The 24,630-nt window shown below is 37.3% G+C and overlaps 1 protein-coding gene across 1 annotated transcript; it reads left to right on the plus strand.

Moving 5' to 3' along the window:
• Nucleotides 1–4,216: 4,216 nt before the first annotated feature.
• LOC115921017 lies at nucleotides 4,217–21,667 on the plus strand. Its single transcript, XM_030977945.1, has 9 exons — nucleotides 4,217–4,452; nucleotides 14,191–14,511; nucleotides 15,392–15,745; nucleotides 16,536–16,628; nucleotides 17,376–17,429; nucleotides 18,416–18,583; nucleotides 19,440–19,553; nucleotides 20,117–20,210; nucleotides 20,761–21,667. The coding sequence occupies exons 1-9, from the start codon at nucleotides 4,374–4,376 to the stop codon at nucleotides 20,834–20,836; spliced, it is 1,353 nt and encodes a 450-aa protein (XP_030833805.1). The 5' UTR covers nucleotides 4,217–4,373; the 3' UTR covers nucleotides 20,837–21,667.
• Nucleotides 21,668–24,630: the final 2,963 nt, after the last annotated feature.

Genomic DNA, 24,630 nt, shown 5'->3' on the forward strand with positions numbered 1-24,630 from the left:
GAAGATTTCATTTGATAGGACTATGCATTGTAATGGTCAAGTGAAACAAAGTACATGTTTATTGTGTCACAGCTTTCATATATTTAAGCAAACTTTCTTTTCATTTTCTTGTTTTTTCCGCAGACTTTGGAGCGAAGATTGATCTGTAAAACATCCTGAAAAATCATCTCGTCTTTCACTTGCCCTTTTCCTGTTCAGTACTGCTTGGGTAAACAGGGAATGGGGTCTACTTTACAGATCGCATTTGATGTACGTAAATAAATGGTTTATAACAAGGGGGGTCATTGAATCTCTGGTTTTATTGAAGAAAAAAAATGCAATAAAGCATTAAAATATGTGTTCTTTCAAATAAAGGGGATACAATACTCATATGAAATTGCATTTAGGAGGGGCATGTTTGTTTTAGGGGGGATGCAGGGAGGGGGAGGAGGGAATCAAGTGATTAGGTGTGTAATTTGGGATAATAGGGCAAACAGAAATTTTACCAAAACAAGTGATAGGTTACTGCAGTAGTCTCGCAGCTGCGGAGTGATGACAACTTCTGAAATTCAGCCTTTAGAGAAAGCATCCCATATTTAGCAATTTTATAAAAATGTCTTATCTTTATCTTAAAGGAATTTAGAAATTTAGCCACAGATGTACCTGGTAAGTGGTTAACTTTTGGTAAACCTGCAGTGAGCATATTTCATATGGGGATCGCTGTGTGGTAACCCAGTCATTGAACTCTCATGAATTTTTTATCAAAGCATTTTAGAGGCTGAAGTCACAAAAGCTCTTGGGGTAAAATATTAATACCTTTTGGGGGTAACTTGTACATGTAGCCTGTAGTACACCTTGAAAATTGATACTAAATGTATATAGCGGGTTAACTAATGATATTTAGTTCATAGTTGAGCCTATTGAGCTTGGAGCACCAGAACCATTCTGAATGTACGAACTGAAGTTAAGAAGATGAATTTTAACTTGAACACAAGAATCCATGCTCTTGCCTTCTGTACAGAATAACATCTCTGTTGTTTTGTGGGAATGATATGAAATATGAAGAAATTGTGCCTTATATGGACGAAAATTTGTAGTACATTTTGGCTTGAAGTGATGTCAACTTCTTTTATGATACATCCCGCTTAATTTCAACAATTTTTTGTTAATCCCGTTCCCATTTTTTCACTTGATGGTGCCAGGAAATTCATCTTTCAACTTTTTGTAAACAAAACTTGTAAATTGAAGTAGTGCATTTATACTACCCTTTATAGGCTTTCACAGCAGGTACAGTACTGCATACTGTAAAGAAATGCAGTAAGATGACTGTACAACTTACATTTTTTCATCCCCAACAAATATTCGATAGGGTTGTCAATAACATTTTGCTCATTTTATACCAATGATTACTAGTATTTTAAAAAAATCACAAAAAGATTTGGAGCGACAAGCATGTAAGCTTATTATAGAGGCTGCATTATATTTAGTACTTTAACACATGTTTTACACACAGGGTTCTTATAATCTGTTATCTGTTTAAAAAAAATATTTGCCAAAGCTTGCAGTTTAGTGTTTGCTGTAAAATCCTCATTTGTTACACTTTACATCAAATTTTCTTCTGTTTCTCTTGCAAAATGGATCAGTGGTACTACTTCTCATTTTCTTATATTTTGATTTCTTTTTTCTTTTCTTTTTTCCCAGTGGTTGAATGGTGTTGATACATTTGACAGAAAAAAAAATGATGTTTGAAGCTGTATTTTTTGTTTTTTGTTTTGACAGAGAATACAGTATATTTCTATTCCTGTTTTGCCATTTTTTTTCTTTTGTTTTTGATTGGATTCAATCTGTTATAGAAAATTACGTTTTTAGTTTTGTGTTTAATTGCTATTATCTTACTGTACGTCATGTTCTCGTAGAGAATTTGCATTCTAAGTTTGGCCCAAATTGGTAGACAGTACTTGCGGCTTTAGTAAGTTTAATGTACCCCTTTAGGCCAGTATGAATTGAAAAATCAAGCAAACAGTTTATGTTAAAGTGAAGCAATAATGGGACCTATGACATTTACTTCTAACTAAGAGGTGCGTCATCTAAAATGTACCGGTATTCTGTATGCCAGGCATAAACTTTGTTTGAGCTCATAGCACCTGCACTTTGACTATTGAAATGAAGTCGCTTGCAACAGATGAATGTAATATAGTGTTTTTCCACTAGGCAAACATTTACACGTTTGTATGCATTGTCATATTATTGGCATATCGGACTTTGACCGGTGAGAAAGATGAAAGAATAATTTGCATTATTTTTCTCTAACCCAACTTTCAGACTTACAATTCAACAATTCAAATCTTTTGACTAGTTTCCATCGTAAGGCCAAGTTGAATTCCAAGTTTGTCAAAAATGCCTGGTTCCATGATATATAAACTGTTGGCTTTATTTGCTGGGCATATTGTTTTTCGATTGTTTTGTGATGGTTTTGGATTAACATACTGATTTTTTTTCTTCTTTCTATTAATGAAAATGAGGGCATGAGGATTTTTATATAATTGATATATTTAGAGGCTGCATTTGTGTATTCTTATTATAATGTATTCTAGTTGCAATATTGCCAAATTTGTAGCAGTATTCAGGTAGCTGAAAGTATTAGGAAATAGATTCACTGTAATGTCAAGCTGTTTGATAAAATACATACAGTAGGCATTGTTCCTCCAAATGTGCGTATAAGATGTCTACAGATACTTTTGTAATGAACCTGCCTTTTTCTAAAGAAAACTTTCTAAAGCCATTTAGATAATCTTTCATTCAGTGAGTGGTCATTTTGGCCATCAAAATATGAACAGTTTTGATAATCAAAATGGAGAACACTGAAATATGATGAACATTTGAAAAGTATTTTAACATCTATCAATTCAATTCATGGCAGATCTTATAATCTGTAATCTTTTCGGAGTCTGTCTTTTTATTTTATTTTATTGTTATCATACTACATTCGGCAAGTTTTAATGTGAATGAATGATAAAGTACTCAATTAAAATGTCCAGAATATGGACAATGAATATTTATTCAAATGTTAAGTTATAAAATGATTAGTATAATACTATTCGTATTAATGGATGGCTTGTTTAATGTGTATATATTTGGTTAATGGATATCACTATTTTATTATACCTAATCTGAGATTTCTTAAATTTTGCAACTGATTTTTAAAGAAAGATTTCATAATGTGAAGATTGTACTCATGCGAGTGTTGTAATAACTGAATAAAGGAGAACATTTTGCTTATTGATATAAAAGATGTTTTCAAGTGTATTGTTTTCTGTCTGTGAGATGAGCGTTATTCGTTGATTATGATTACTGCTGCTTTATAATAATAATAATATAATGATGATGCATGTATATAATTATGAGTTAGTGGGGGTGATAGTAATAACGAAGATAGTGGTGGTTATTGATGATGGTATCGTTGATGTGGTGGAAATGCTGATGATGCCAGGGATGATGGTGGTGGTGGTGGTGGTGGTGGTGATGATGGCGATAGTGGCGGTGATTATAATAACAAAACTTAACGAAGAGTTGGTGTTCATAACAGTCACAAAACCTGGGGGGTGGTAATTTGGAGCTCTGTGAAATTATATTGATATTAATTATTCCATAAAAGTTTATTTTAAAGAAGAAGAGGACAGTGATGATGAAAGTGATGGTGGTGGTGAATACGGATGATAATTGAGGAGGAGGGAGGGTGGTGATGTTGCTGTTGTTTATAGTGGTTATTGGTGATTGCAGAATGATCATTATTTATTCATGGGTTGTGTAAAATCATTTCCAATCTGTCCATAATTATGCATCATGTATTACAAATAATATAAACATCACAAAGTGCCCTAAAGTTTTTCAACTACAAGAAGCACCGTTTTGCCAGTCGCGCCGAAAATTCGCACAGTTTGTCCATGGTTAGGAAGGGGTGTTTTGTAATGTCATTCATTAATGGCCTTTTATTTTTGCCTGTATTTGGTTTAAAGCATCAACATCTAACACATACTCTGTTGACTTTTAAAAAAGAGCTGGCCAAGGGAAGATGACCCCATCCCCTCCTTTCCTCATATAACCCCACCCCTCCTTTTCTCATGTAACCCCTACCAGTTCAGTACGTGTCCTCGACGATATCTTTTTGATAAAGGATACGGTCTATTGGCGCAGAGGACGCTAGACCAAAACTAACATAGCCAACATTATATTCATGTGCAGCAAGCATGCATGCCAGCTCCGCTCTGACAGCGAGCTGCTAAAGAACAACGTGTAATTTGATACCAAAACACGGACGGCGCACATATTGCACCTGTGCATACAATATACCAGGAAGTCGAGTTTTGGTAGTGTTCCGCGAAATTTTGGAAATCATGTTTGACATAATTTCTCACGTTTGGACCAATATGGCACATCCCAAAGGATTTCTAGCGGCAGTGCTGCTAACTTATTGTAAGTATCAATCTTCAATTCTCACAAACTTGCTTCAAATTCGCGAAGTTAGCGCGAACAAGGTAAATCAATTATTACCAGGCCTCTCGCAGCGCTGGGCGGGTGGTGTCAATAGGCCCCTATACAAAAGTCATTAGATGCACAGAATGAATTGAAGCGCGCGGCTTTTCAACGGCATTGTGGTGTATTATGTAGCCGGGCGGTTCGGCTTGGCTAGGTGTTGACGGGTGGTCGCGTGGCTGGCTGGAGGCTGCCTGTGTTCTGTAAATGTCGAGTGCATAATTGTTGGTGTGTGTGGTGGAATTCGCCCTGTAATTCGGCACCAGGCAGCCATAAAGGCGTAAATTAGGTTTGTGTTTTTCTCATTGAGTGTCATTTTGCCGTGACCGACGAGACATAGTTCAAATTTTGTTTTCAGTTTCAGGAGTTGGAGATTACAAAAATGTTGATGATGTGCCAGATCAAAACTTATTAGCCCTAATTGTAATCACTTTGCCAATGGCTTAAAAACCTGTAAAAATATTTTGTTAAATAAGCAAGTGCACTGGATATTACTTCTACTACTACTACTACTACTACTACTACTACTACTACTACTACTACTTCTACTACTACTACTACTACTACTACTACTACTTCTACTCCTACTCCTGATAATAATAATAATAATAATAGGCCTAATGATAACAATGAAAATGATGTAATAACAATTAAAATGATAATAATGATAATAATATAACTTGGCCTACTAACAAGCATTCATGCTTTCTTAGTAGTCAGGTAAACCACCACTTAAACATAGCATTTTTTCTTTTATGTAGTCAAAGAGGAGGGATGGAGGATGGGGGAAGAAAAAATGAAGGATAGAAAAGCTAGATGAAGAAAGAGAAGAACAAGAGGGGGATAAAGAAAGAGACACCTTATGAATAATATACACTATAGTCTTTGTAGCTTTCAGTGTTTTGATGGAAAAACGTCCGATTGGACCAAATGACCAAACAAGACTTAGCATAACTAACACAATCAATTATACCAAATGTATCGTTGAACTTTAAAGAGAGAGACGGAGGGGAGGGGGATTAAAAAAGAAAGACAGTACGAGAAGCGGAGAGAAAATGAGATGTGTAGGAAGAGAAAGGGACTAATATTAGACGTTGTCACTTTGATAATAGATCGGGAATATTGATGATAAATATGAACAGGACAGGGTCAGGTGGATACAGCACTAATAAATACAGACCGAAAGCTATGGGGAGATACCGTATGCAGGTGAAGAAGAAGACAAAAAAAAAGAAATAACAATGTTAACAAAATAACGAGGGGGACCAAGAGCAGCTGAGGCCTGGACGAGTGAAGACATTCGCTGATCGATCGATAATAAAAACATTATTTTTGGCCACAAGGCCAATCCCTCTGCTTTTTAAAATTGCATCCTCTGTTGGCGTAATATTTATGTTTTGGAGAGGACATCATTCATTTTTGAAAATCAATTTTTGCCCCGGGCTTCAAGGTGCACGTCTAAATCGTGAATTATTTTCTATACTGAAATGGCGATGCTACAACGTTATGGGTGCGAAAGGTGCATGTACACTCTACAGGGGAAAATTTGACCAAAATTAGTAGGCTAGGAGACAGAAAGGCAAAATTTGGCATCAAAAATTTATCTCGAAGTTGACAGTTTTTCCAAAAAAATTAATCTATCTAATGACCATTGAGAATAAACTATTTTATCTCGATGTCAGTCTTTGTGGTCGCTTGTCAATACAAATGCTCGTAGAAGAAGAAGAAGAAGAAGAAGAAGAAGAAGAAGAAGAAAGAAGAAGGAGGAGGAGGAGGAGGAGAAGGAGAAGGAGGAGGAGGAGGAGGAGAAGAAGGAGAAGAGTAAGAAGAAGGAGGAGGGGGAGGTCTGAGGAGGAGGAGAAGAAAAAGAAGAAGAAGGAGAAGGAGGAGGAGGTCTGGAGAAGAAGAAGAAGAAGAAGAAGAAGAAGGAGGAGGAGGAAGAGAAGAGAAGATGCCGCTCAGCCTGTCGTGCTTTAGATTCATTAAAAGTTACGTTGTCAATTTTTACTGGTCCTCCAAAACTCAGGGTAGGGGTCCACTATGGGTGGGGGTGGGGGGGGGGGGTGCGTGAGGAGTGGTTGAGAAAATTACTGGAATATTAACTATGTATATACTAATGAACGGCCTTCGCTTGCTCAGTATGTATGTCGAATTCAATAACAATTCTTATTCATTACATTTGTGAGTTTGTTCCCATTGTTATGCAGACCTTAATGGGCTTGTGGTTTATATTTTCATAACGACATTTCCTGCCTATGATCTACCTGTACAATGCATTTTCCGGTGTAGGAAAATAAACCACAATCTATATTGCTTCATAAAATTATCTGCATAGTATTTCTGAGATGTGTACGGAGCTTTTATATCGGGAGGGTTAGGGGGAGAGGGGGGGGGGGGTTGTTGTACTTGAACTCTTTCACAAATTATTTGTTTTGCTGCAGCTGCAATCCTTGCCGGTGTATGATCACAGTAGATCCCCTTAGAGTTTTGACATTTCAGTAAATAGACAAAAGGCATCAGCCTTTGTGGTCGTTTGTCAATAAAAAAGCTCGTAGTTAAACATAGAAGCTAAATATTATCTCTGACTCTGAGTCTATGTGCTGGTTATCGTTTATCATTTGGGGGAATTGGTTTATGAACGCATGCAGTCAATGCGGACATAGTAATTGTGAAAGGAATTCAGGTTTCGTTGTGAACGTATTGATATCAATTATGTATGAATTTAAATATCGAATTGCATGAAATCGCTATAGCACACACTTTCTCCGACTTGTATTTCTTAAAAGGTATATGGTTAGTGCTATTATGGTCAGGGTTACAATTCAAGAGCAGCGCTTTGTAACTGTAAGGGAAAGACGCTATATCAAATATATTTTGGATCGTATTGGATTTTAGGTATAGGGTTAGGTTTTGGGTTTAACATGTAGGTAAACTGTTGGGTCCACGGTTGAAGTTAAGAATTTGGTTATTGACACTGAGCAATATTATTGTCGAAAGAGGAAGTGTCGTACAACCTTTTTTTTTTAAAATGTTTCGGGGGGGGGGAGGGGTCAGTTCAGCCAAACCAAATTTATTCAAGCCCCTCCCCCTCCCCCTCCCCCAAAAAAGAAGAAGATATATATATAAATAAGATTTTTTTTATCGCATGAAGGAAGCTTCACATGAAGCACCCCCCCCCCCCCCAAGGGTCCAATCCTCCCTCAAAGCCCTCCCCAAGAAAATGTATAAATGCTAGTGAAATATTCCTAAAGATCCGCTGCTGGCACATTCAAAGAAAGTCTCCTCAATAACGCAGAAGGTTGTTAGGATTAAATCATTATTAATAATGAAATATTGATTTGGTTAGATTGATTAGAAGTCAGATTAGTTTGTTCTGCAGCGGTTTTTAAAGATCGTTTCCTAACACAATTAATTTTAATCAATCAATGTAACTACAACTGCAACTAACAATAGAGTCATTGATATGTCTGTTGAAATAGACCCAATATAATCTCTATGTAAGAAAATATATTAATTAACAAATAACATTGAATCTCCTCCTCCCATTTTCTAAAAATCCTCATGAGAAAATAGGATTAGGAATTAGTTTTACAGCTTATTGTTGCTCTCCTACACTGTTCAGCATTATACCTGTTGTGTTCATAATGTGCAGACTGCGTACATGTAGTATAGAACCTCTTTGTGTACATAATTTTGTTATTATGTTAGAGGGTAAGGTTTAATATGTAAACCTTGAATAAATAGGTGTCGCGTCGGTTTAATGGGCCAGAGAACGTGCTGTTTGTCCAATGAGTCATGAATATAGCTTTTATCGGTTTGACTTGAAAATTATGAGCGATGAGTGTCATGAACCTGGACGAAATTATATACAGTTAAAGGTAAAGACCAGTTCTGGTCATGCGATTGTGTTGTGAAAGAAACGTTGTGGAATCGATCAGAAAAGGTTGATCATCTAGCATCTAGCATCTGCAAGGTGCTGGAATCGTCAAAACGATAAGAAATTTGGCCCATTCTTCGTAAGTTACAAGCACTAGGCCTATACACAGAAAGATGTATATGGGACTACCCTATATCTCTCACAGACCATGAGAGAAACAAATTTACCAAATATATGAATTAGTAGGCGGTTTCCCGGCAATTTTTTTATCATCATGTATTAGTCAAAACATGGTCTTTCACATGATTGGTAATGAGAGCTTCCATTTCATTTTTTGAAATTGGGGCGTTTCCAATACTGGTCTTTACCTTTAAGATTGTGGTATATCTAAGACCCTAATTCAACCAGTTCACCTTTCATTCTTGAGTTACGAAGAACACGAAAATAAAACATTTAAAGGGGGTATGAATAATATAGTTGTTAATTGTACGTGCAGGGAGCAATCCTAATTACCTGGTACGTGTAAGGATTATAGAATACACATTAAAGCCCCACTGACCTACTTGTAGCTACTTGCTCCCTCTATATAAAAACTTCCCCAATCGGTGCCTGTTGGTCTCCCATGATCCTCTTTTTCTTATGTTAAATGAGATAGCCACCTGTCAGTGACCTCGCTGTGTGGTCTAATCCATCCTGGCCCAGTAGTGTTGACGGTCTTTAAAGAAACAAAACTCTCTCCAGACCGTCGCTTTTCCGAAGCTCTTCCGACATATCAGCAACTAAATGCAATGCAATGAATAGGAAAAATTGACGGGTTTAAGCCTATCATTTTTCTATTTTCTATGTAGAGAAAAAGAGGGAGGTGGGGGACTATGTTTGGAAAATCAAGGAAACTGAATTCCAAAAGCAAGCCAGACGAAGTTGTCAAACACGTACACTTTAAACTACATGTACATATCGTACATGACAATAGCACTAGATTGATAGACAGATAAAGAGAGAGAGAGGGGGGGGGGGGGCATAATAGAGAGACAGACAGAAAGGAAAGAAGGGCGAAAAATAGGATGAGTCATCGAATCATAACAACGGCATTTACATCGGTATTACCATTGTCTGGTGTTTTTCGAGGGACTTCCATTATAATAGTTCAATCATATAATCTTAATCTGAAATTCAGGGATTTCAGGGGCATTATCGTAATTCATCACGCCAAATATATTATTAATTATTAGAAGTAACTTAAGTATATAGTAGTATTGTTGTTGTTATAATTTTTATTATTAGTTGTATTAGACTGTATTATTAATCCGAGTATATGTTCATACATTGTACGTCTCATATCAAGCTGTCAGCCTTGCCGAAGTACACTGCTGGGTGATAAAATAATATGCAATAACTGACAAATTAAAATATCCAATAAGGCACCGCAAATCAAAAGGATTAAACGTTCGCCCGTTTACAATATAATTGGTCTTTTGTGACACCAGTAAATACCCTTCCTGCCCAGTTACCATACTCTTGTGCATAGAAAATACATCAACATAATAGACCTTTGTACATCGTCCCATTACACCAATTTTCTGCCTAGTGCAATCTGTTTCAATGAAAAGGTCATCCCATTTTATTTTTGAGTAGGCATTTTGTATCATAAATGCATTTTTGCCCCGTAAGTATGTAGAGGCAAAATCGGGCGGAATCCTAAACGTGAGGTTGGGAGGGCTCTGGGGGTGATTCATTCGGGAGAGCGCGTACATGTATCTAGATAAAAGGGCTTTTTGCGTTTTGTGGTTATGATAATGAAATGATACGGCCTTGTAAACCTATATTGCATTTGAATTGATAGCGGTTGTCTGGTAGGAAACAATAATTTGTTCCGTATTTGGAAAAGCTGTTAATTGACCGTAAACATCTACGATGAATGCGGCACAAATACGGTGATAATTATAACCTTTTATATTAATATTATGAAATATGTCTTGTTTGGTTTTATGACTAAAGATACGAGTGGATAAATATTTATGGGAAGTTGTTTTAATATATTATAATAGTTTAGGATATCCCCATATAGAAAATAATAATTCCAACTGGAATCAAATAATTAGTTATGCAGTTGCACGTTTTACTGTATTGAATTTGGAGGTTAAATGGAGAAAGGTGCGTGTTTGTTAATGTCGTGTTTTATCACGTCACTCCCCCCCCCCCCAAAAAAAAAGTCCTACAGTAAGGGTAAGCCCAGGTACGCCACAACGCCCCCACCCCTCTTTGAAGGAATCTCGTCCTTTTTCATTATTATTCGCGATTCGCCAAGTGAATTTATCAATGATCAAATCATATTTTCGTTAATACTGTCAATTATTTCACGCTACATTAACACATATTTTTCTAGAAGACAGTGTATTCTAATTTCATTTGCACTTGAAACATGTTAAATACAATACCTTCACTCCCGACTCCGCCATGCAGGGACGGCATAATACACCCAAACCGCTGCAACTAATTTTTCTATCCGTATCGCTGTGATTGGATTGGCAGGGCGAGGCGCGCATCGCAAGGAAATCTCATTACGACGCTCTAAGAGGGTTTAGAGATTCGATATAATTGTTAGTTATGCATCAACTGTCAGGATACCTGCTCCATGATAGAATAAGATGTGATGTGGGGAGGATAGATTAAATTAATGTATGATGGAACTTCAGTGAGCGTGCAGTCATTTTAAGTTCATGAAGAAAAGAAAGGAATCTTACCGGCTACAGCGTTGTGGAAGCGTGAAACCTATACTTGAAATAAAAGTTATATATTTACAAAAGGCCGATCAATAATTGTGTTAGGAATTTTGGGCATTTTGAAGCGCGCATTCGAAGGATATTTCATTGAGCCAAATTTGTCTCACTGTACACTCAAATGGCCAGATATTGATAAATATTTAAGCATCTGTTTATTTTCTTTTAGTTTATTTATTTCATTCATTCATTCCTTCATTCATTTACTTATGTTATACACTCATTCATGTATATATTCATTGAATTGTCAATTAATTAATTAATTAATGACTGTTTTTAATTATGTTATGGGGTGAGGCTTGAGGGATCATCCGTAGTTTCGCCGCTATAAATGACTAGAGAGAGAGAGAGAGGGGAGGGGAGATTTCATTATTTTTTTGTGTGAACAAATGACAGGCACTGTTGGGCTTTGTGAAGCGCGCATTGCAATGAAATCTCATTAGGGTGTTCTAATCTAAGAAGATCAATTGATTCGATATAATTGTTAGTTATGCATCAACTGTGGGATACCTGCCCTCGGGATAACGAGATGATGTGGTGGGGGGGGGGGGGGTAGATTAAAATGTATGATGGCATTCCAGTGAGTGTGCATGCAAGTTCAAGATCAACATGAACTAGAGAGGTGTACTGCAGCATTGTGGTATATAGCGCGAAAGGTGACTATGGTCCTTTAATATTATGAATGAAGAATCGTCGTGAAATATGACAAAAGTCTAATGAAAAACAGTCATTACTTATTCAACGATTAAGTGAATATATAAATGAATGCATGAATGAATTAGTAAATGAATGAATAAATCAATGAGCAAATGATGAATGAATAAATAAATGAATACAAAAGTAAACTCGTGTTCAAATAGTTATTGATATCTGGCCATTTGAATGTGCAGTGGGGCAACTTTAGTTCCTCCATTGATGGGGGCACTGTTACGAAGGTGGGTTGCCGATTTTACTTGGTGACTGTAAATGTAAAATAAAGAAGTCTTCAGTTGGGGGTGGTACGGGAGGGGTCCTGTCATCTCCTCGTTATCTTGACCTTTCTCATTTTTTTTTCATTTTAACTTTTACTGTCTGCTTTGCTTTTTCTTCTTCTTACTGTTTTATTTTATTTCTTTTTTTTAAAAGGGAGGGGCACTAGCCTCCTTTGCTACGGCACTATGAATGTGTGAGAGATTGCAATGAATGCATCATTGTAAATTCATAGTGACATCATTGTTAATTTACTTTAAATCAACTGAGTCTGTAACCTTAATATCGTAAACGAAAGTGAAGAAAGAAACATGAGAAGGAGACGTGCGTTTCATTCTATACGCACCACCAACTTGAACTTGATCTAGCCTCTGCGTCAAGGGAGAACAAACGCAGAAATGTAGAGCGGGGCAAATAGAGAAGGAAAAGGATAAGGATGGAGGTAGAGAGAGAGAGAGAGAGAGAGAGAGAGAGTGGGTGGAGATAGAGGTAGAGAGAGGGAGGAGGTGAGGGACAGGGGATTGACCGATGGGGGGGGGGGGGGTAAGAGGGATGGGACGACGGGGTTGAGTAAGGAAGAAAGAGAGAGCGAAGGGGAGGGAGTAGGGAGAGGGTGAGAAGATGTATAGATGGGACAGATATAGAGAGGGAAGGATCGGGGGTATTTGAATTTATTGATTTAATTATAATTTTATTGAAGCAGGGTTGCCTCTTCACTTAAAACACTGCTATCCCGGAGGGCTCTGAACTATACAAAAAAAACAATGTAGACCTATCTGAAATATTTACAGACTTGGGTACAAATTGAACTCATAAATAATTTTTTTTAAAGGTTATGAATTCAGAGATAAAATAATGACATAAGAAAAAATATTATGAATAACATGTTGCAAAGTGCAGCTAATAATTATCAAAACTTCCAATTGATAGAGAGGGGAAGAGAAGAGAGAGAGAGGTGGACAGAGAGAGGAGGGGAGGAGAGGGAGAGAGAATTATCTGGGAATGATGATCGGTGTACAGGAAGGCCGAGAGGCAGGTAGAAAGATAGATTGGGAGGGAAGGACGGAAGAAGAGTGAGAGATAGAGATAGAGAGAGAGGGGGGGGGGGGGGGGGGAGAGAGCACAGTACCATTATCAGATTATGCTTGCCAAAGAGCCGGCCCATTTGTGGTACATCCAGGGCTTTGTCCATTCCAAACGTTAGAGCTTTCGTGACATTTTGTTTGACATTTAAATGCCGGAATCAAATGCGACATTTATGCCAGCATTAATACTGCCCCGAGGTCTTTCCCGTGCAAGAAGGGTAACTAATCTGCACTTTATGCGACCTCTCGCACGAGTGTATATACGCATTGGACCTAAATATGGTCACCATTCCATGTATAAGTGTTGAAACGTCCGTATGTTCAAACGTGCATACAAATCTTTTCCAAAAGCGAATCTGTAATTTGGCCGACAAAATCCTTTATTCATTCGGAAAATGTTGATTTTTTTCTTCTGCTCACATCAGAGATCGTTATGCCAATAATAATAATAATAATAATAATAATAATAATGGATTCTTGCATGTAAATAGCGCACGTTTCGACCTTGCAAGGTCCTCAAGGCGCTCCAACATTACCCGGCCTCTCGGTTTTTTAATAAGTGAAATAGCCTATAGCCTATATGTGGCCAATTAATATAGACTTTAATTGTTACTACTAATAGGTACCGTTTACTCATCGTTTATTTACCCTTATTTCACGGTAATGGAGAGAGAAAGAGAGAGAGAGGGAGAGAGAGAGAGAGAGAGAGAGAGAGAGGAAAGACGGTGCCTAAAAAACAATACTGTGACCCCCCCCCCCCCCCCTATATAATAATAATAATAAAAATACCTAGTTCTTATATAGCGCTTTTCAGGGCCGAAGGCCCTCTCAAAGCGCTTTACACATATATATATTATTACCTCGGTCATCGGGTATTTTATTAAAGAAAAGGGGATTTTAAATAAAGTTAATTCAATTGATTAAACGTCTACATTCTGCACTCTTTTCTTCACTTCATGTTCGATAGGTCTGTGTTTGAGCGATGTCGCCGCCGTCTCACGGACCGTCGTGTTCCAAGGGAACTCGGCCGAGCTCGAATGCCAAGTCGACGACGCCGTCATCACCATCCATTGGAAGAAGGGTGACGACATCGATATAGCGACCACAGTGGCGTCTTTCGTGGACGGTGTCCGAGAGGGAAGCGACGGTGGTCGTATTTCGATGTCTTCGTCCAGATCATTGGTGATCAACGATGTCGATATAGCGGATGAAAGCATGTATTATTGTATTGTCACGTTGACGTCATCGAGCAATGATATAGTGATTGAAGCCCAGTTAGAAGTTGCAGGTAAATATATTCACAATCGATTTATGATGTCATGATGATGATGGCTATGCCGCCTTGGGTAATATAGCACGGCAGGATTATTATCTCTTTTTCGTTCTTTTGCGTTTCCATGTTAATCTCACTGTTAAAAGAAATTATTTAAAAAAGTGATCAGACATTAATTTTAATAATTATTTATTAGATTTCCAACCACATTATTTGAATCAGAATTGTTGTTATGCTGTTTTTTGTTTGGCCTGAATAATAAATATTGGAAGAAAAGCCTTATCCGACCACATAATTACGAAACGGAGACTCGTGAGACTGGTCACTGGAGAGACATTTTTGGAACTTACCTAGCGATATAAATTATATGGTTCACATTTAATGTCTGGCATGAATTGTAATAAATCCTTAAAGGTAAAGACCAGTATTGGAAACGCCCCAATTTCAAAAATGAATGGAAGCTCTCATTACCAATCATGTGAAAGAATATGTTTTGACTAATACATGATGATAAAAAAAATTGCCGGGAAACCGCCTACTACTAATTCATATATTTGGTAAATTTGTTTCTCTCATGGTCTGTGAGAGATATAGGGTAGTCCCATAAACATCTTTCTGTGTATAGTGCTTGTAACTTTACGAAGAATGGGCCAAATTTCTTATCATTTTGATGATTCCAGAACCTTGCAGATGCTAGATGCTAGATGATCAACCTTTTCTGATCGATTCCACAACGTTTCTTTCACAATGCAATCGCATGACCATAACTGGTCTTTACCTTTAAATGGAGTATAATGACAATTAATTTTAAAGCGCATAGCAATGTAATCGTCCGGAATATTGTTTAGCTTATTTTGTTATAATGAGTTTTTCGAATCTCTATATTCTGTTTTAGTACCTCCAGCAGAGCCGTACCCTACCATAGCTTTACTCCAACCCACTTCATCGCCATCCGCAAACGCATCTTGCCAATACACCATACCACAAGGCACCCAATACCGATTATCATGCGAGGTAGCTAGCTTCAGGCCGTCTGTCGAGCTTGTCTGGTTCGTTAACGACGTATCTGAGGGCGGAGCCCCGCTGAAGTTTGCGGACAATCCGGACGGGACGAGGGATGTGTATGGTAGCCTCGACGTGACAATGGGTGTTTCGAACATGGATGTCAGATGTGAAGTGAGCGGTGAGGCGGTGCCGGGCCCACCCCAGATAATGACAGCGTTGGTCTGTTGGGCCCCGAGCACCAGCGGTAAAAACATTTTAGAATTGTTTTCAGCTCAGTTCAAAATCTTATATCAGTATATGAAGTGTCGTAGTCGAGTGGTTTAAGCACTTGACTTTGGCAAGGCATAAATCTACATTTGCCACTTAATACCCTAGAGAGAAATGGGGACCCTGTAGAATGACAAAAGCATTTTGTGTTAGTAATTGCCTATGCCCTCATGGGGGATCATATGGTAAGAATACTTCCCAGGGAGTGGAGATGGCGCACATTGTGCGTGAATGAATCGGATGACCGGGGTAATAATATTTGTAAAGCGCTTAGAGACGATATACCGTATTAAGCGCTATATAAATCAAAATTACTATTATTATTATATGAGTAAATAGCATCAAACAAAGTTTGTCTATTCTATTTCTATTGTTAATAGACTCTAATATTTTTGAAAGTTAAGCCTGCATCTCAATACAAACTTATTTTACCTCCAAAATGTTCAGCTGTTCAGATACAGCTTTCGTCAGCGTTGTGTCCCGACTTAATCTTCGACCATTGTGACGTAATTGACAAAAATCGAGTCGTAGACAATTACGTCAGATATAACAAGTCGGGTCACATCTTTGATGAAGGTTGAAGCTGAACAGCTGAACCTTTCGGAGGTCAAATTTTGTATTTCCATCAGAATTTAAAATTGCAAACATTCATATTACCAATACCGATGAACTTTCATGATTGTAACACGATAATATATACCAGGTAATATAGAGGTAAACTTTGATCTTAATTTTATATTTCTGTTGTCCCAACTATTATGTTGCAGGTGGAAGCAATACCACAACCATTATCGTCGTAGTAGTTATCGTCATTGTATTAATAGCAGTCGTCGTAGGGATTGCATTATGGATGAAAATATGTGAGTATATGGTTGGAGTACAAATATAACTATTGAATTATTAAAGTTAATATGAATTTAAAGGCAGGGTATTCGACAAAATATACCTCAGATTTACTTATACTGTCATCTACTACTCACAATGTCCCAACGTGTCGACAATAATTTCCCACAATGCATCCAAAACTGATAACGCACGCTTGATGATGTTTGGGTACACGATCCGGAAATCGCTCTATGTACGCCTTGAGCGAAAAATGGTGCAATTGAAAATACAGTAGCCTACATCGGTGATGTAGATCGGTGATCGGTGACAGTGATGCCGGTTAAAACGCCTTGCCTTTTAATTGCTGAAAGTGCATTTTCCATAAAAAATGAAAAGGGCATCGGATGTTCATACTACTTCAAGTTAGAATAACATAGAATGAGTTTTCAAATGTGGCTGGCAATCATTTTATATTTCACCCTTTACTGCTTTAGGTATTATGTTTGTACAATCAATAAACTTTTAATAATGTTTGATGGTCGCATCAACAACAAGCTCCATATAATGAAAGAAGAATTCGCCAAGCTTCCAGGACATTTTGCGCCGAATAATTCACATTAATACCGATCCTAATGAAGTGCCTTTAATCGTGTTTCTAAGAACGGGACATTGTTGGTGTTATGTTTGTGTAATTCTGTCGAGAAAATGCGGTTTCGATTGATTATCGCCTGGATATATACCTTTCTAACTGTTTTTTTTTCCTTATTTCATTTCTTCTATAGTGATAAGAGACACAATGGTACGATCAAATTACAGTAAAACAGCGAGTGCTGACGGTGAGTGTAAATTTTTGTTTGTTTTACTTCCAGGAAGTATATTTAAACACCTAATCCCTGTTAAAGGTACTATGTCCCTTTTGCAGCCAACCTCAAATTCTGTAGAACTTTGCAGGAATTATGAATACGTCATGTATGTCCTATCTGTGAAATTTAAACGTTAGCAGTGTCCTCATATTCAAATTATGCAAGGAAACCCGTTTACTTGCTAGACTTCACTGCCAGACACTATTGAGTGACTGACTGGCTTTTTTCTTCTTTGGTAATAACATACATGAAAAGAGTTGTAAAGGGAACATGAGCATTTGTCTACATCAATAACCCACTTCTTGTGATGGCCAAGATTAAACTGATTGAATCTTTGCGCAGCATAAAACGTATGACCATTCGGTACAATTGTCTGAAAATCAAGACTATTACTTTTGGGCTCTATAGCCCTAAAGTCGATTTGACAACTAATAGTCGTTTTTTTCCCACTTGAAGACATTTTCAAGCCCAACCTTTTTTAGGGAAGCTCTTAATTAGTATTATCTTTCAAATGCAGTTGGAATTTAACTTTTTCATTTTTTGGCCTGCAAATGGGACATAGTACCTTTAATAACGACCTAAATTGAAAGTCACGAATGATGTTGACGAATTTGTGTCAATATAATCAATTTTTTATGGAACAGAATTTTCAGAAAACATCACCTCGAAACTGTCGTTCTTTACCCATCTCCGAGTTTTTCGTGACGTAGCAGCCTATTTAGCGGATGAATAGTTAGTTGTTATGTCCAAATAAAATTTGTGTTCAATCATTCTTGAGCAAGAACAAAACAATAGATTTGAACAAAGTACATTTTGTGACATAGATGAAGAGTTACGAGGTAGTAAGGATTGAAAGATGGAAGATTACTACGAAGTATGCTTATATTTTATCTGATTAAAGGTAATATTGAATTATCATTTTTGAAGAACAAACATTTATTTTATTTAACTTTGATCAGACGATACACCATCTCGAAGCCGCATGTCGAATTTCTGCCACATCTGCTGTGCGACCTGCTGCCCGTGTACGGTGCGGGAAGATGAAATCGATGCCGAGACGCAGAGGAGAAAAGGGGCATCGTCATCGCACTCGAAGGAGGAGAGAGCGAAGAAAGCGCCCTCAGCAGGTGAGACCGATTTATGTTGGATTGTACTTTTCATGGTTTAGCATTGACACGATAGGGAGTTTTGAGTCGGTCTTACGCCTGTGGTACGGTCAGCTCCCTGCTTTTGCATACATACCGACTCTAAGGGACCCGTTAAGTTCCCGAGACACCTGCGTCTTATGAATGGTTGTGTAAAAGGGCGGTCCCCAGACGTAAATGTACTTTGATTGATAAAAGTTCGTAAAAACTATCAGATCGCACACGCTCTGTCATAGATAACTGAACGCTGGATAAAGCTTGGTTTAGTTTGTAGGCTTTATGGTTGCTGTTAAAATGATAAGACGCAATTATTCATCTTACCCATATGACACCCTTTTTCTAATATTATATCAATGAAGTCTGGTATCGGATGCGAAATAATTATGTCCTCAATTGATAAAGTTAGCTTTAAAATGACCCCAACTAATATTTAGGTACTATCCTTCCAGTTGCAACAAGTTCAAATCTTTCTCCCCCTCTCTCTCTCTCTCTCTCTCTCTCTCTCTTTCTGTCTCTCTTTCTATCTTGTTATCTCTTTCTATCTTTTTTCTATCTTTCTCTCTCTCTCTCTCTGTTTTTGCTTGTTAGAAGAAAAAAGGATTGCTAACTTATCGGCAAATTTTAGAATGTCCCACATCCCCTGTTCAAAATAAACGACGCCCCATAAAGAGTAGATTTTCCCTTTCCCTTGCCATATTGCAATACTAGTAATTCATATTCGCAAATATATGGATAATTCTGATACCAAAACTGTACAATTTTCTATTTTAACAAAGATCAAGGTTAAATAATGATTGATTCAATAAAGTGATAATGATCTCCCTTTTCTGCGTTTTAGCGCTAAAAGCAAGAATCCAACAAAATCGGAAGAAACAAGAAGGAAAGTCTGGAGCGGCTGCAGAAAGTAATCACGTGCCTTCCGATAAGCCGACTGAACATTCACCTATGCTAGGTAAGATCTTATGCATCATTGTCGTCATCATCATTATTATTTTCGCCTCCTACCGTATCTGAGTTATTTACTGTATATTCTATGTTGAAATAATAATTATTGTTACATATATCATGTATATAATTATACAGTGTGTTTCATATTGTACTGTTGAGAAGGAAATAAATGTTAATAAAAATACAAAATACAAAATTACTATTTTATTATTATCTATTTACTATCCATTTTTACTGAACTACGTCTGCAAAGTGACATCAAAAGCATGCTCAGAAACAAACAAGGGATGGCATTTTGAAGAAAGATATTAAACAGTCCGCATTAGTGTTGCTTGATTTTATAATGTGTGACTTAGAAATTCCCTTTGCGGACATTCTGTTTGTTTTTCTTTTGTTTTGTTTATTATTTAAAAAGTTATGCTATACCTTTTATAAGCTTATATCTTTCTATTATGTGATCAATTATGAATAATCTACCTAAACATAAATATTGACATTATTTTGTTCGATGTGATGTTATTTGTACCGTTGGGAAATGATAACAAAATTGGAATTGAACCTTTACAGAAAACCCAGATGAGACGTCAACTCCGATGAATCCTAAACCTCCTGGTGCGAGGCCTAAAACGAGACCCATTGATGATGCCTCAGTTGTTATTAGGTGAGTTTAATAGAGATCATGTTCACACGTAGATTTTTGTTGTTAATTACTGGTGACGAGGTTGGCCGCGAAATCTGTCTGACAAGGGGCGTCGCTATGGGCATCTCAGAGAGGGGAGGAAGTTGCTGGATCATTTTTCTGACAAGTCAGACAAGTTCCTCCATTATAGTGAAGCTTCTATATCCGACCCACACAACAGAGTATGGGGACCTCTGTCATTCGAAATCATGGCTCATAAATTTAACTTTAAAAGATATCGGGGCTCTCGTCATAATAATCATAGACATAGTCATAATAATCATAGACCAGAGCCCGTTACACAAACTTGTCATCAGTGACAAATTACAATTTTTTATTATAAGCTACTGAAATCCTTGCTTCTGATTGGTTATAAGCAAATTTGTCTCTGGTTTTTGTCATTTTGTCATTGAAAAAAGTCTTTGTGAAACGGGTCCCTGATGAGTTGTGACTGATCCAAATCGACTGCAATCACCTAGTGATTTGTTGGAAAACTAACACTCTTTACTTTTTCTGATTATTTCCACCTCAGAGTTCCACATCAAGCACCGCAAAGTCTAGTAGAGACGAACGGGACAGCAGCGGGCGAGGCAGAGACGGGCTTCTGATAGAATGAAGTACCTCGCCGATTGAAAGCATCCATTCGCCACTATTAAACAGTACTTTTATCAAGGTCTATACATGCTATTATGGTGGAATGGAACAAGCCTTAGTCGATGTTTTGCGACCGATTTGACAAGGCATGAATCCGCTGGAATTTTTTTGTACACAGATGGCGTGGTATAATGCCTCCTACAGATTTTGTTCCAAGTACATGGACGTGACGTGGCTTACCGCCTCAAGAATATCGCCGTGGCAAAATCGTATAAAGAAAGCATGAACTAGAATTAAAATGTCCGCTGATCGACTCTTTATTACTAGAACGACAAAGGGTTCCATGATTCAAATTAAATATTTTGGACATCCAACTTAGACAAGTAGTGAGCGAATTCGTAGTGATGGTATAAACATGAGCCAAGAAACATTAGGGACACCACATTTGCCAAGTCCATTAGCAAAACACGCTGTAACTTAGGTCCTCTTTTGAAGTTGTGCCCCTTTCAGACTAGGCGTAATCTTGGTGGAAAGGACTGCGTCAGCCTTCGTCAGCCAGCGACAAAAGCGGTCTTTGACGCAGCTTGTGAGTGTCATTAAACAAAAGGTGAACGCAATTGAACCTTAAAACCACTGCGCTAAATTTATGGTGAATACATTCACAGACAGGTACTGGCGCAAATGACGCCTTGCATGCAAGCGGCATTATGTCATTTGTTTTAATGCTTGCGCCAAACTGGATGGTTTGGCTGGCATGACCAGCCTGACTTGCCTGCGTTTCAAAAATCTGATTTTGTCCAGGGCCCCGTCTTATAAAGAGTTGTCGTTGATCCAAATCAATCGCAAGTCCTCTAATCAATCGCAAGTTTGCAGTCTCCTATCTCTTATGTGCATTGTTGTGAATGATATCAATCGCAAATCAGCTCTTTATGAGACGGGCCCAAGAGTCATTTTGACGGGAAAATACTTCAAACTGCTCTACTGTATGAACAAATAATTTCTTTTCTCGTTTAAGTAAAGCGTGATGATAAGTATGCCTATAATTATTTTAATATTTTGTAAAGTGTATACTTTTTACTTGTTATACCCGATGTTTCGAAATTTATTGGTTATATTTGGGCGTAAATATTGAAATAAGATAAATTTGTTGTGAGACGGCCTGCACTACGCATTTGCTTCATCCTCAAAAGAATAAATTGATGAACTTGGGATAACAATTATTTACATGTCGAATGCCAATGATATTGTTTATTTAGAATGCTTTTCAATACACTTCCATTCTTTCATATTCCCAGCGTGTGATGTATTGTTGTAATCCTTGTCAAAAAGAATTTCACGTTCATTTACATGTGTTGCTCACAGAGTTGGAATATTCTTTTCTTACCCTTTCTCTTGAAGTGATTGTGAAAATATGGTTAATTCTTGATTATAAAAGCTCCATCTTTTTATAGAAAACTTTATTTAACAATCTATATTGATCCATCAAGTTCTAAGAACATAGACCTAATTATTAACTTTATCTATCAAGAATTCATATTGTCCCAATCGTTACATGAACAGAGGTAATTAAATTTATCCCAACGTTATGGGCAATCATTAGATATTAAGTTTTATACTCGCTACTTTATTTTAAGGAAGGATTGTAACAAATTATTTTGTATTCAGAAAAAATAAACTCGCAGCTGCATGCACTTTTATAGATATTCATTACGCTTTGAATGATGCAAAAAAAAAAATGCTAATCAAATCTCTGATTTTAAATATTCGCCGAAGTATCAACATTTGTGTAGATTTTATTATGTATACCTTTTACTTGATAATATCGATTTGTACATGCACTTGAACTCATTTTCCGTTTGACTGTTAGTTTTAAAACAGCACTCTACTCCACGCTATCCTATCGGTATTTCCGTTTTCTATCTGGTCGACTATAATTCAAATGCACTTGTGTTTTCGTTGGTTTATGACTGGCATTGCCATTTAATCTTGACATGCGTAACTAATTTTCATTGCCTATAATGCTTGCAGAGTCAATCATGACTTTGTGTCTTAAATTTCTTATGTTTTGTGTAAATAGTAAAGAGGGGATCTACGCTTTCTTTTGCCACTTATTGTAATGTATTGCAATCTTTATTAGTTGGAAAAAATAAGCAGAAGTTTGTACAATATTTTGCACGTATTTGTATCAGTGTATAAAACAGGGACGTCTGTAGCCCATTATAAAAGAGGGGGGCCGAAAGCGCCCCACTCAAGATTTCCAAGAAGGAAAGATAAAGATTAGAATCATCTAGAAACGTAGCATTCTATGGCAGATATTGTTTTGGTATCTCTTGAACTGCTTCCATTGTAATTCCATACCGAAAACAAACCTCATACTCGGTTGATGTATCATTCATTTATCGTAAGTACAAATCGCCGTATACCATTGAATATGTGTATTTCCGTAGCATGCGGTGTCGGCAAACTTGACGTGTACTTACGTTGAATTCGTGAAAGTACAATGCTCAGTTCAGGTTAGACACTGTCTGTGTGTGTTTGGAATGAATATACATATGTCATTATTTCTATAATATCTTTATTCGAATACATTTTCGTGGATTGATCAGTACTATGACTTGAATCAAATGTGTGACAAAAATGGGGGTCGGGGATGGGATTAAAACGGTACACATCATGACTGAAAAAAATATATAACGTATTCAGAAAAATGTATTGTTCTAAAGCATCTGAAAGGATATAACTGTATTCATTGAGAAGTTGTTCATCAGTACTAAAAATACTTTAGATCAGCATGTTGTGATCAAATCTATGAATTCATTAAAGGGTGTTTAGCTGTACTTTATCGCCTTGATAACTGCTGTTTAGCAAAACATCCTTTCGATATTATGTATATTGTACGACTCAGATTCTATGACTCTGTTATTGGTTTAACGTGATTGTTCACAACTCGTAATTGTGACCAAAATTGGTAGTTCAGCAACTTCAGCTATATATTGTAATACAATGCTTCTCATACCTGTATTCAATAAATCAGTACTTGCGTACTCTTGAGCATTTTATACCGACATTTTTGTGTGCATAAATCTAGTTTTAAGTGAGAAAAGAAAAACGATTCCATGCCTATTTATTGAGTGTATGCATCCGACTGCTACATTCATGTTCTCATTAAATACTAGGCCTATATTTTTTGGCCAAACAAAGAAAGAATGTTTAATGTTAATCGGAAATGGTTTCTGAGTAATCTTGGTGCCTATTACATCACTTGATTAGACTCATTTTTAATCATGATGAAAGAAATGACAGGAACTATAGTTTGGCCATAGTTTGTTTTTCATATTGAACTAAATAGTTTGATTACTCCATGTCATTACAGTCCACACCACTCTTTATAGTTTGAGGTAATTCTGAGCTAAATTAGCATAGAAGAGGAAAGGAGAGGAGAGTGCTACTGACGCTCGGGGGGGGGGGGGGGGCACGATTTTCAATTGGCGGATAAAGTGCGAATAGACAGTTTCAAAAAAAACGGGGGGGGGGTGGGAGGTCCAAAAGTGTACTCAGTGTTTTTCCCAACTTCTTTTCCCATTCTCTCTTTCTTTCTGTCAGCATTTTCTTTTCTTTTTCTTTCTTTCTTTTTTGTCCTGCGATTGGGGGGGGGGGCACGTGCCCTCCTCTGCCTCCTGTGGCGCTACGCCACTTCCTATAACCCATACGCACAGTACGCTTTGATCCATTTTGAAGAGCGGAGTGATAATAAACGTCACATTTCCTCTGTTTGATTGTGCTTGACACCAAGTCATAGGACCTGAAA

The sequence above is a fragment of the Strongylocentrotus purpuratus genome, unplaced genomic scaffold (genome assembly GCF_000002235.5).
Source record: "Strongylocentrotus purpuratus isolate Spur 01 unplaced genomic scaffold, Spur_5.0 spur5_scaffold_1, whole genome shotgun sequence".
Lineage (NCBI taxonomy): Eukaryota > Metazoa > Echinodermata > Echinoidea > Camarodonta > Strongylocentrotidae > Strongylocentrotus > Strongylocentrotus purpuratus.

Bases quoted from the DNA above. Each gene is read 5' to 3' on its own strand.
- LOC115921017 (XM_030977945.1), top strand. From the start codon at position 4,374: ATGTTTGACATAATTTCTCACGTTTGGACCAATATGGCACATCCCAAA. The intron at 14,512-15,391 runs GTAAATATATTC...ATTCTGTTTTAG, and splicing joins AGCCCAGTTAGAAGTTGCAG to TACCTCCAGCAGAGCCGTAC. The intron at 17,430-18,415 runs GTGAGTGTAAAT...AACTTTGATCAG, and splicing joins TAAAACAGCGAGTGCTGACG to ACGATACACCATCTCGAAGC.